Consider the following 13,352-nt stretch of genomic DNA (forward strand, 5'->3'; position numbering starts at 1 on the left):
TAACTGGTACCCCTGGTACCAAGGGCCCTGATGCCAGGGAAGGTCTCTAAGGGCTGCAGCATGTCTTATGCCACCCTGGGGACCCCTCACTCAGCACAGACACACTGCTTGCCAGCTTGTGTGTGCTAGTGAGGACAAAACGAGTAAGTCGACATTGCACTCCCTTCAGGGTGCCATGCCAACCTCACAGAAAATTGCACTGTGTCCACTTTTAAAACAGCTTATTGTGTTTTATGTAAAAAGTATATATGCTACTGTGATTATTCAAAGTTCCTAAAGTACTTACCTGCAATACCTTTCAAATGAGATATTACATGTAGAATTTGAACCTGTGGTTCTTAAAATAAACTAAGAAAAGATATTTTTCGAGTGTGTGTTCCTCATTTATTGCCTGTGTGTATGTACAACAAATGCTTAACACTACTCCTTTGATAAGCCTACTGCTCGACCACACTACCACAAAATAGAGCATTAGTATTATCTCTTTTTGCCACTATCTTACCTCTAAGGGGAACCCTTGGACTCTGTGCATGCTATTCCTTACTTTGAAATAGCACATACAGAGCCAACTTCCTACACCTGTCGAGCGTTTCGGTCGAGGAAGACGCTGAGAGACCGAAGAGCCAGGAGATTACAAATGGCATCCAAGCCGACGGGTCAACAACGGTTCGAGGAGGAAGAAAAAACTTTCTCCATCCACGAGTCAGATTCGGAAGAACTCGACGCCGAAGAAACAACAACCGTGAGTAAGACGTCGAAAATAAGGACTCACTAAAAGTCCACAAAAGCCCAGGGGACGCCACCGCCAACAGGCCATGGCTCAACCCAAAGACTAGGTGACCGACCCAAGGCACCAAAAAAGGGCATGCTGGTGTCGAAGTCATCCGACTCCGGTCGTGATACCGCCACTCAGCAACCTCGGAGCCGAGAGAGCGGCTCCGAGAAAATTCGGCACAAAGACAGCGGCACCGAAGAGATTCGGCACCGAGACACCGCGCCGAAACCTAAGAAAATTTCTTCGGAGCCCAAAAGACTTCCGAAAAGATTTCGGTGGCGAAACATCCAGCCTCGGAGCCGAAAACCAGTTCCTATACAGAGGAACAAGGGTTAACCACCCAATTACACAGATTTGGAGAAGAGCTCCAAGCTGGAGAGCCTGACTACACGCAGAGAAGGCTTCATATTCATGAGGATACAGGGAAGATAACCACTCTTCCCCCAATCAAGATTAAAAGGAAGCTTGCTTTTCAACAAGGGGACAAGCAACCACAGGCAAAGGTGGCAAAGAAAACAACCCCACCACCTTCTCCACCACCATCAACACATGCATCACCAGAGGCAACTCCACCACTAATGCACTCACCAGCTCATACCACAATGAGTCAGGATGATCCCGATGCATGGGACCTCTACGATGCTCCAGTGTCTGACAATAGCCCAGACTCTTATCCTACAAAACCGTCACCACCTGAGGACAGTACATCCTATACACAGGTGGTCGCAAGGGCAGCCGAGTTTCACAATGTCTCCTTACATTCGGAACCAATTGAGGATGACTTTCTCTTTAACACCCTATCCTCCACCCATAGCCAGTATCAAAGCCTTCCTATGCTCCCAGGAATGCTAAGACATTCAAAGCCAATATTTCAGGATCCAGTTAAAGGCAGAGCCATAACTCCAAGGGTGGAGAAAAAATATAAGCCACCGCCCACGGATCCAATATATATTACAACACAACTAACACCAGACTCAGTAGTTGTGGGGGCAGCCCGTGAGAGAGCCAACTCTCATACCTCAGGCGACGCACCACCTCCAGACAAGGAGAGCTGCAAATTTGATGCTGCGGGAAAAAGGGTTGCAGCACAAGCAGCAAATCAGTGGCGTATTGCCAATTCACAAGCACTTTTGGCAAGATACGACAGTGCTCATTGGGATGAAATGCAACATTTCATCGAACACTTACCCAAGGAGTTCCAAAAAAGAGCGCAACAGGTTGTGGAAGAGGGACAAAGTATCTCAAATAATCAGATACGGTCTTCCATGGATGCAGCAGATACAGCTGCAAGGACAATAAACACTGCAGTCACAATACGAAGACACGCATGGCTGCGCACTTCGGGGTTAAAACCGGAAATCCAGCAGGCTGTGCTCAATATGCCGTTTAATGAACAGCAATTGTTTGGGCCGGAGGTAGACACTTCCATCGAAAAACTCAAGAAGGACACCGATACAGCCAAAGCCATGGGCGCACTCTACTCCCCGCAGAGCAGAGGCACATTTCGGAAAATACCTTTTATGGGAGGGTTTCGAGGTCAACCCACAGAAACCACAACCTCACAAACAAGGCCTACCTACCAGGGTCAATATCAGAGGGGAGGTTTTCGGGGGCAATTTAAAGGGGGCCAATTCCCAAAAAATCGAGGGAAATTCCAAGGCCCCAAAACCCCTCAAAATAAGCAGTGACTCAAAAGTCACACACCCCCTTCACATAACACCTGTGGGGGGAAGACTAAGCCAATTTTACAAACTTTGGGAGGAAATAACAACAGACACTTGGGTCTTAGCAATTATCCAGCATGGTTATTGCATAGAATTTCGCCAATTCCCTCCAAACATCCCACCGAAAACACACAATATGTCAAAACAACATATAGATCTTCTAGGACTAGAAGTTCAAGCATTGTTACAAAAGGACGCAATAGAATTAGTACCAATTCAACAAAAAAACACAGGAGTTTACTCACTGTACTTTCTAATACCCAAAAAGGACAAAACTCTGAGACCAATACTGGATCTCAGAACACCAAATACCTACATAAAATCAGACCACTTTCACATGGTCGCGTTACAAGACGTAATCCCACTGCTCAAACAGCAAAACTACATGACAACATTAGATCTAAAAGATGCGTACTTCCATATACCAATACATCCTTCACACAGGAAATACCTAAGGTTCGTATTCCAAGGAATACATTACCAATTCAAAGTGTTGCCATTCGGAATAACAACTGCGCCAAGAGTTTTTACAAAATGCCTGGCAGTAGTAGCTGCACATATCAGAAGGCAGCAAATACATGTGTTCCCGTACTTAGACGACTGGTTAATCAAAACCAACACGCTAAAACAGTGCTCACAGCACACAAAATATGTCATACAAACCCTTCACAGGCTAGGTTTCTCCATCAACTACGCAAAGTCACACCTTTTGCCGTGTCAAACGCAGCAATACTTAGGAGCGACAATCAACACAGAAAAAGGGATTGCCACTCCAAGTCCACAACGAGTTCAAACATTTCACAAAGTAATACAGGCCATGTATCCAACACAAAAGATACAAGTCAGAATAGTAATGAAACTACTAGGCATGATGTCTTCATGCATAGCCATTGTCCCAAACGCAAGATTGCACATGCGGCCCTTACAACAGTGCCTAGCATCACAATGGTCACAAGCACAGGGTCAACTTCTAGATCTGGTGTTGATAGACCGCCAAACATACATCTCGCTTCTATGGTGGAACAGTACAAACTTAAACCGAGGGCGGCCTTTCCAAGACCCAGTGCCACAATACGTCATAACAACAGATGCTTTCATGACAGGGTGGGGAGCACACCTCAATCAACACAGCATCCAAGGACAATGGGACATACATCAGAGACCGTTTCACATAAAGCACTTGGAAATGTTAGCAGTATTTCTAGCGCTAAAAGCATTTCAACCCATAATAACCAAAAAATACATTCTTGTCAAAACAGACAACATGACAACAATGTATTATCTAAACAAACAAGGAGGGACACACTTGACACAGTTGTGCCTCCTCACACAACAAATATGGCATTGGGCGATTCACAACCACATTCGCCTAATAGCACAATTTATTCCAGGGATTCAGAACCAGTTGGCAGACAATCTCTCTCGAGGTCACCAACAAACCCACGAATGGGAAATTCACCCCCAAATACTAAACAATTACTTTCAAATTTGGGGGACACCTCAAATAGATCTATTTGCAACAAAGGAAAACTCAAAATGCCAAAACTTCGCATCCAGGTACCCACAAGATCAATCCCAAGGCAATGCTCCATGGATGAACTGGTCAGGGATCTTTGCATACGCTTTTCCCCCTCTCCCTCTCCTTCCATATGTAGTAAACAGGTTGAGTCAAAACAAACTCAAACTCATACTAATAGCACCAACATGGGCAAGGCAACCTTGGTACACGACACTACTAGACCTGTCAGTAGTACCTCATGTCAAACTACCCAACAAACCAAATCTGTTAACACAACACAAACAACAGATCAGACATCCAAATCCAGCATCTTTGAATATAGCAATTTGGCTCCTGAAATCCTAGAATTCGGACACTTGCACCTCACACAAGAATGTATGGAGGTCATAAAACAAGCTAGGAAACCTACCACTAGACACTGCTACGCAAACAAATGGAAAAGATTTGTGTATTACTGCCAGAATAATCAAATTCAGCCGTTACATGCATCTCCGAAGGATATAGTAGGATATTTACTACATTTGCAAAAATCAAATCTAGCTTTCTCTTCCATAAAGATACATCTCACCGCAATATCAGCTTACCTACAAATTACTCATTCAACTTCACTATTTAGAATACCAGTCATTAAAGCTTTTATGGAAGGCTTAAAGAGAATCATACCACCAAGAACACCACCTGTTCCTTCATGGAACCTCAACATTGTCTTAACAAGACTCATGGGTCCACCTTTCGAGCCCATGCAATCTTGTGAAATGCAATACTTAACATGGAAAGTTGCATTTTTGATTGCCATCACATCTCTAAGAAGAGTGAGCGAGATTCAAGCATTTACCATACAAGAACCATTTATTCAAATACATAAAAATAAAGTAGTTCTAAGAACAAATCCCAAATTTTTACCAAAAGTTATCTCACCGTTCCACTTAAATCAAACGGTAGAATTACCAGTGTTCTTCCCACAACCAAACTCTGTAGCTGAAAGAGCACTACATACATTAGACATCAAAAGAGCACTAATGTACTACATTGACAGAACAAAACTAATTAGAAAAACAAAACAACTATTTATTGCCTTTCAAAAACCTCATACAGGAAATCCAATTTCAAAACAAGGCATTGCTAGGTGGATAGTTAAGTGTATTCAAACCTGCTATCTTAAAGCAAAGAGAGAGCTGCCTATTACTCCAAAGGCACACTCAACAAGAAAGAAAGGGGCTACCATGGCTTTTCTAGGAAATATTCCAATGAACGAAATATGTAAGGCAGCAACATGGTCTACGCCTCATACATTTACCAAGCACTACTGTGTAGATGTGTTAACTGCACAACAAGCCACAGTAGGTCAAGCTGTACTAAGAACATTATTTCAAACTACTTCAACTCCTACAGGCTGAACCACCGCTTTTGGGGAGATAACTGCTTACTAGTCTCTGCACAGCATGTGTATCTGCAGCTACACATGCCATCGAACGGAAAATGTCACTTACCCAGTGTACATCTGTTCGTGGCATGAGTCGCTGCAGATTCACATGCGCCCACCCGCCTCCCCGGGAGCCTGTAGCCGTTTAGAAGTAGATCCTGAACATTTGTACATTTGTAAATATATTACTTTAACCTTTATTATGTACATACGTATTCATTCCATTGCATGGGCACTATTACTAACATACACAACTCCTACCTCACCCTCTGCGGGGAAAACAATCTAAGATTGAGTCGACGCCCATGCGCAATGGAATCGAAAGGGGAGGAGTCCCTCGGTCTCGTGACTCGAAAATACTTTTTCGAAGAAAAACAACTTGTAACACTCCGAGCCCAACACCAGACGGCGGACTGTGCACAGCATGTGAATCTGCAGCGACTCATGCCACGAACAGATGTACACTGGGTAAGTGACATTTTCCATATATATATATATATATATATATATATATATATATATATATTTTCGCCAAAAATAAAGTAAAACAAAAATAGCACGCTCAGGATTCAGGAAAGGTGAAAGCCATATTTAATCAAAACACAACGCGTTTCGGCTGACACTGCAGCCTTGGTCACGTGATATATATATATCCACACACATGACTTTACAGTGGTCAGTGCAGCAAGAAAGAGCAATAGCCAGTCTACAGGGCATGCTCCTCCTCCAGACAAAGACTGTCACAAATTTAATGTAGCAGGTAAGAGTGGCAACTCAAGCTGCTAACCATTGGAGGGTTGCGAACTCTCAAGCACTCCTAGAAAGGTACGACAGAGCTCTTTTGGGATCAGGTGGAAGACTTGTTTCAATATCTTCCACCAGAGCATCAAAAAAGGGCACGACAAATAGTAGCTGAAGGATAGGCTAATTCGAATAACCAAATCCAATCTGCAATAGATGCAGCTGATACAGCAGCAAAGGGAGTCAACACCAGCATCATCATCATTAGGCGGCATGCATGGCTAAGGGCTTCAGGTTTTAAATATGCCCTTTTCATAAACAAAATTTATTTGGGCCAGAAGTTGAAACTACAGTAGACCAGCTCAAAAAGGACTCTTATAGCTATGTGTGTTTATATACTACACCCACTCGGGAACTTTTCATAGACCACAGTTTAGGGGTGGTTTCAAATCATCAACTAAAACAAGGGCCACACTTCTACAACAAAGGTTCATTTAGAGGCTCTTACAGAGTAACAAATTATAGTGGAAGAAGTGAATCAGCAGCTCCACGAGGTTCCTCCACCTCAACAAAATAGTGACTTTTTATACATCCCCACAGAGCATACATCTCGAGTGGGAGGGAAAGTGGTAATTTTTTACCCACAATAACACATTACTACAGTTCAATGGGTTCTATCAATTAACGTGACTATTGTCTAGAACTGATCTCTACTCACCAAACATTTTCCCCAAAATTATTAAAACAGGCGGTAAAACTGTTATTATTCAAAGGTGCCATAGAGATGATGCCTATATCCCAACAAGGATCCGGAGTATCTTCACTATACTTCCTTCTACCAAAGAAAGATGGTACTCTCAGACCGATCTTAGATCTCAGACCCCTCAATCAATACATCCTTTCAGAACACTTTCATACGGTCACTCTACATCATTCTCCTCCTACAAAAACAGGATCACATGACCGCATTAGACATCAAGGACTCCTATTTCCACATCCCCATACATCCAGCACATTGAAAGTGTCTAAGATTCGTTGTAGCAGGAAAGCACTACCAGTTCAAAGTGCTACCATTTGGGGTGTCAACAGCACCAAGGGTGTTCACCAAATGTTTAGCAGTAGCAGCAGCGTTCCTCTGGAGACAACACATACTTGTCTTCCCTTATCTCGTCGACTGGCTTATAAAAGCCAGCACCCTTCAAATTTGTCAACAACATACTCAATATAGCATAACCATCCTACACGATCTAGGATTCACAATCTGTTACCAAAAATCTCACCTGCAACCATCACAGATACAATGTATTTAGGGGCAATTCTAAACACTCAATCAGTATTGGTGTACCCAAACCCAGTCAGGATTCAGGCGTTTCACACACTCATATCACAACTACAATACAACCAAACTTTTATACAGTGATGTTGGGGATGAAACTATTAGTTATGATGGCTTTATGCAGAGCAATAGTACACAATGCCAGGCTCCACGTGACCACTACAACAATGGTCTCAGGCACACGGTCAGATTCAGGATCTAGTGTTGTTGGACCTCCAAAAGCAGGACTTAACAACAAATACAAGAATGGGAGATTCACCTACAGGTGATTCAACAATACTTCCAAATTTGGGGAACACCAGAAATAGACCTTTTCACTACAAAAGAAAACGCAAAATGCCAAAGCTTTGCATCTAGGTACCCACGCCCTCAATCCAAGAGCTATCCTCTATGGATGAATTGGTCAGAGATATTTGCTTATGCTTTTCCACCTCTCCCACTAATTCCATTTCTGATCAAAAATATTGAACACACCTCACTCACCATGATACTCTTAGCTCCCACATGGGCATGTCAACATTGGTACACAACACCATTAGACCGGTCTGTAGTACCACGTCAAAAACAACCAAACCTGGCGCTTTGGCTCCTGAGGTAATAGATTTTGGCTACTTACAACTTCCATCAGAATATATGGATATTATAAAAGAAGCATGCAAACCCACAACTAAACAGTTATGCAACAAAATGGAAACGTTTTGTCTACTATTGTCAACCTAGAAATATTGACCCACTTCAATCATCAGTACAAGACATTGTTTGTTCTTTGTTACATTCACAAAAAGCAAATCTTACATATTCCTCTATTAGAATCCATTTAACAGCAACAGCTGTATACAAACTTGCTATCTTAAAGCTAAAAGACCGTTACTAGTAACTCCACTAGGAAGAAGGGGGCTTAAATGTCATTTTTAGGAAATATACCAATGGTAGACATATGTAAAGCAGCCATATGGTCTACACCACACACATTTACTAAACATTACTATGTGGATGTATTATCTCGACAACAAGCAAATGTCGGACAGGCACTGCTTAGAACACTTTCATACTACTACAACTCCTACAGACTAACCACCGCTTCCTTTTAGGAGGTGACTGCTTTTCAGTCTGTTCAAAGCATGTGTATCTACAGCTACGCATGCCATTGAACGGAAAATGTTACTTACCCAGTAGACATCTGTTCATGGCATGTAGTGCTGTAGATTCACAAGTTTTGATCGAATAAAGATTGGTTGGATAGTGGATTTAGGTACAGTGTGCGTGCTAGCAAAATACTGGACATAGGCATTTCTATACTGTTTCCATCCAGTTTCCTTAATTCTGAAAGTGATTTCCAAAATTAAACAGTGAACTTCAAAAATGACTACTTTGGCTCTGGACTAGTGTCATTACTGGTGCTTTGCAGATATTCTTCACAGCCAACATCACTGGAGTCCTCTATGCAGGCTAAATCTTACAAATATCTGCCAAGCTCCATCATCCTGATTTTCCAACTTTGTTCTTGACTGCTTGGCTCTTAATTATTTGTAGTATGGCACCCTGAATTTGCCAGTAAATAGACCGAAGTTTCAAACATGTAAACTGCCCATCCATTGGATTTTCTTTTACTCTCCAGTGGAAGATATTTTGCATCTCGTGTTTGGAGGAGCAGGTGAATTTGTCGACTTCTCATGAAGCATTGGTTCTAAATTATTTATTTGGGAAATTGGGTCATTCGCTTTCTATTAAAGTATTCTTGGCTGTCATCATGACCTATCAAAAATGTCCTCTCTAAACATCTGTTTTCATGATTCTCCTGTTGAGAGTTCTGAAAGGTTGTAACTCCATGGGAGGTCCTGGAGGGCTGAATCTCTCCCAGAGTTTACTGATGTACAACCACGAAGAAGTTTACATTCCATTAAACGTATGTAATCGTTTCATGATTATAGCCCTCTTGGACCAATGTTGACTTTTTTTTTATTAAATGGTCCAAGAAAAATTGTTTCCCCAGTAAAGCCTCCATGTCTTGGCAGTTAAATAATCTGTAGCCTCAACTAATGAGGGCCTACCTTAGGCCCGTGCACAGATCACACCTTCAGCATTTGTGATAGTAGCTGATGTTAATGCAGCAAGGAGGTTGAGCAAAAATGAAGCTGTTTTGTACCTATTATTCTCGTAGCGGTTGCCGTAGAACTAGTGTCTCTTTCTGCCTTTAACACTTTCATATCCAAAATAGTGTTTTGTCAACTACTTTCTCCCCAAGTCCATCAGGCACCTTTTTTTTTTTTTTTTTTTTTTTTTTTTTTTCTTTTAAACAAGCAAGCGAAATAATTTGAATTTTCTTTGTCAACCAAGAGGCAATCTACACCGAGCTGCTTTCGAAACATACTACTGCTGGGTGGGCAGTTAACACGTATCTGAACTTGTTACAATAAAAGTTAATTGACCTTCACCAGGGATATTCTACTCAGGGAAATGCAGCCACTGCTGCCCTTAAAAGGAACTTATAATCAAACATTTTACAGACTATTGCCTGGGGATCATTTCACACATTTGTGCATCATTACTTTTTTGTATTGTGGTTCCAGTACAGATACCATAATTGGTCAGAATTCCTTAAGTTATATATGTGCGTAGGCTTCAGTCTTGACTCACTAGGTCTCTGGTTTATGTCCTCCGAGGCTGTTTTTTCCCTACTCTGTTGTACTTTCCTTCTGAAAGAAATTCCTTTGTTTCTCTGCCATGCAATTTTTAGTACCTCTGAATTTTTATTGTTCTTATCAGACGGAAGAATAGTGAATAATTTTTAAACAGAGCAAAATATGTTTGAGTATTACTTCAAATGCATGCAAATGATAGATTCACAAGTAAGCCAGTCCTCAGGTTCATTAGACACTGTTCTACTCTCATTAAACTATTGCTAAAATGTGGGACATGAACTGTGCCCTGACTATGCTGCTCTTGAGGGTATCAGTAAATATACAGATCTCCATGGGGTTGCATGCATGTTTCGGCCCAAGAGAACGTATAGAAATAGTGTACATCCTCAGGATCTATTAACATCCATTTACTTTGTCTATTTTTGCAGCGATGTTGGGACTTATGTACGTCTACTGGACACAATTAGACATGTTTCAGACACTGAAGTACCTCGCCATCCTAGGCACAATCACATTCCTAGCAGGCAATCGGATGCTAGCTCAGAAGGCAGTCAAGAGGTAAGAAGAATGTTCTCAACTTTTCTTTCTGCTTGAAAATATGCCATGGCTCACGTAGTTTTGGTTGAACGCACAGCACCATTCTGGCAGAATGTGTCAGTGAATGGAAATAAATTAATTAGATGCATGCAGGTGAATGAATATTGCAATGTTCAGTATCGGAGTCAAGTGATTCTGTTGCATGTACATCGCTGTCTCCTGTATCCAGTTGTGTGGTCAGTCGAGAGCATGAAGCATGTCCTCTGATAGAATTACACACAAGAATAGCAATATGCCTGATGGGGATAGTTATGGAGGCATTTTAAATATCCACGTCTCAGTCCTGCGATGCAAGAGCACCTCTGCCTCTCCTCCTGTGAGTGTGTAGCCAGAGGAGTTACAATTGTTAACTACTTTCTAGAGGAGATGGATTCATTTTGCCATTCAAGGAAGAAGGTTCGGTAGAACGATCACTGCAACATGGAAGTGAAAATAATGTACAGTATAGAGCTGTAAACTTGGACTTTATTTTCTATCATAACTGCATTAGATTTCCTGGGACCAGAATTCCCAGTTTAGATGTCTAGAATAAGCACTGACCTTTGAATGTTGATTTGGCCTTAGGAACTGAGCGACCAGTACTTCAAAAGTAGTTGTAGTGAGAGAGATGTATATGAATATCGAAAAAAGAAGCTTAGCACATTAGGCTTACGGCATATCGCATATGAACTTTATTTAGTATATTCTGATTTTGTGCCTGACTCTTCTCTCCCCCCCCCCCCTTCCAGAAAAATGTCGGCAGACTTGCTCAATGAGCAAGGCTTCTAGCTGTAAGGTGGGCATTACAAATCTCTTAGTTTGTTTGAGGAAGATTTTTGTACACTGTATTGGTGAAAGTAGAGAAAGTGGGTGATCGTGTCACTATATTTCAAGCCTTATCTCAGTCTTGTACCAAGAACGTAAACGTTGTTGGTGGGGAACGGGGTGGGCCCAGATGATGGTTGCTGAGATACGATTCAAATTGCAGGTCTAAAAAAGCAGGAAGACTAAAGTATCTGGAATTTGTGTGCATTTTTTCATATTGTACTTGTTTTGGTGAACATTAGCAAACAATTTGAATACCAAGGGTCAACTTCTGTACTGTTGCACACTTTGTGACATTTGAGTGTTTATTCTCTAAAGCGAATGTGAATCAGCAGCCTGTCTCTCTATTATGTCATTTTTTTTTTTATCTTTAGGAGTAGAGTATGGGTATTAATTAGAAGCAAAATGAAAAACTACGAAAAACATTAATAAGCAAAAGAGATGGTCTTCCCACCCACTGGCCATAGAAACAACAACAAAAGTATTTCTAATTCATAAGTTGTAAGACGCTAAAATGCAGTTAACAGGTTGGTCCGTGAGCAGTCGATCTGTCAGCAGTATCTGAAAATCTCAGACGTTTAAACTAAGCAATATTTTTAGTGATAGGTTTTCAATGTCTAAAGGTGCCAGGCAGGTAAGTTTATTTTTTTAATTTTTTTTTTTTTTAATTTTTTTTTTATCTATATATATCAACTGGACATTTATTTATTTAATGATAATCATGCCAACAGAAATGCAAAGTGTAGCTTGGAGATAATGATTCCACATTGTCCAGGTGACAGATTGTTAGAACCTAAAAGAAATTTGACAGGGAGATGCAGATGATATATTCAGTAAAGCAAACAAGGGTGAACTCAAGTGAATTTATCAATTCGTATGATGGTAACTATATTTAATTGCAGCTGTCTTGTGAAGGAAATGTGATTGTAATAATTAGACAGAGGTATGGGCCTATTTTTGAGAGACATTGTCTCAATATAGCATTAGCAGAAGGAAACTTGTATTCATCTGGGGGTAATCAGCAGGAACTCTCTTCTCATTCATTAGAGCAAAGCTTAGGATGTGCTCAGTAATATTTGATTTGAGCTTTTTCTTACAACCTTTATAGTCTGAGGATATATGCATAGAAAGTGGAGGCGTTAGTGTTTCAAGAAAAATGTTATATCATATCCAAGATTTTGGTCCTGTTAAATCAAGGACAAAATGAGATTCAGTGGATAAAAAACATTTAAAGGTAAACATAGAAAATACTGAGGAGATTTCGAACTGATTAATTTATAATCGGTCTCTTCTTATACTTTACTGTATAAAACTAATAAAGTTGAAAATATCACACTTGTTCGCTTGATAGTCATGTTACTAGATTTGTTTAGTGTACTTGTGTCACTCCGAGTTTCTCCAGCATTGGGTCTTTTACAGGTTCACATACTTGTATCCTTCAATGGTGTCAGGCTGGGAATCTCTGGTTACTTTAAATAGCTGCAAATAGTGTTGAAATTATCATATGCCTAACAGCAATGTTTGTTTAGTAGCAGATCCATCTCATTTGAAACAACCCAAACTTCAGTACATGAGGTGGAAGTGCTGTGTTTACCACCTTAGGTCAGATTTCACCACAAATCAGGAAGTCCCAGTGGAGACCTCTGTTTTATTTACATCATAACTGCGCCTTCATCTTTCCTGAACTGCATCCAGCCCTAACATCAACTTTCACAAACATGCTTGTTTTCATGGGTTTGTGGATTTTTTTTCCACTCTGGCCCCGGGTTACATTGTCTATTACAACTGCCA

General features: G+C 41.0%; 1 protein-coding gene across 2 annotated transcripts in view; it reads left to right on the forward strand.

The window, feature by feature from the left end:
• RPN2 (ribophorin II) overlaps window positions 1–13,352 on the forward strand; it is a 214,058-nt gene that overhangs the window by 181,273 nt on the left and 19,433 nt on the right. For both annotated transcript variants that reach the window (XM_069243724.1, XM_069243725.1), the window contains exon 16: window positions 10,589–10,718. In XM_069243724.1, coding sequence (XP_069099825.1) covers window positions 10,589–10,718 — 130 coding nt within the window. The remainder of the gene's footprint in view (window positions 1–10,588; window positions 10,719–13,352) is intronic.

Source organism: Pleurodeles waltl, chromosome 7, assembly GCF_031143425.1.
Source record: "Pleurodeles waltl isolate 20211129_DDA chromosome 7, aPleWal1.hap1.20221129, whole genome shotgun sequence".
In the NCBI taxonomy this organism is placed as follows: Eukaryota; Metazoa; Chordata; class Amphibia; order Caudata; family Salamandridae; genus Pleurodeles; species Pleurodeles waltl.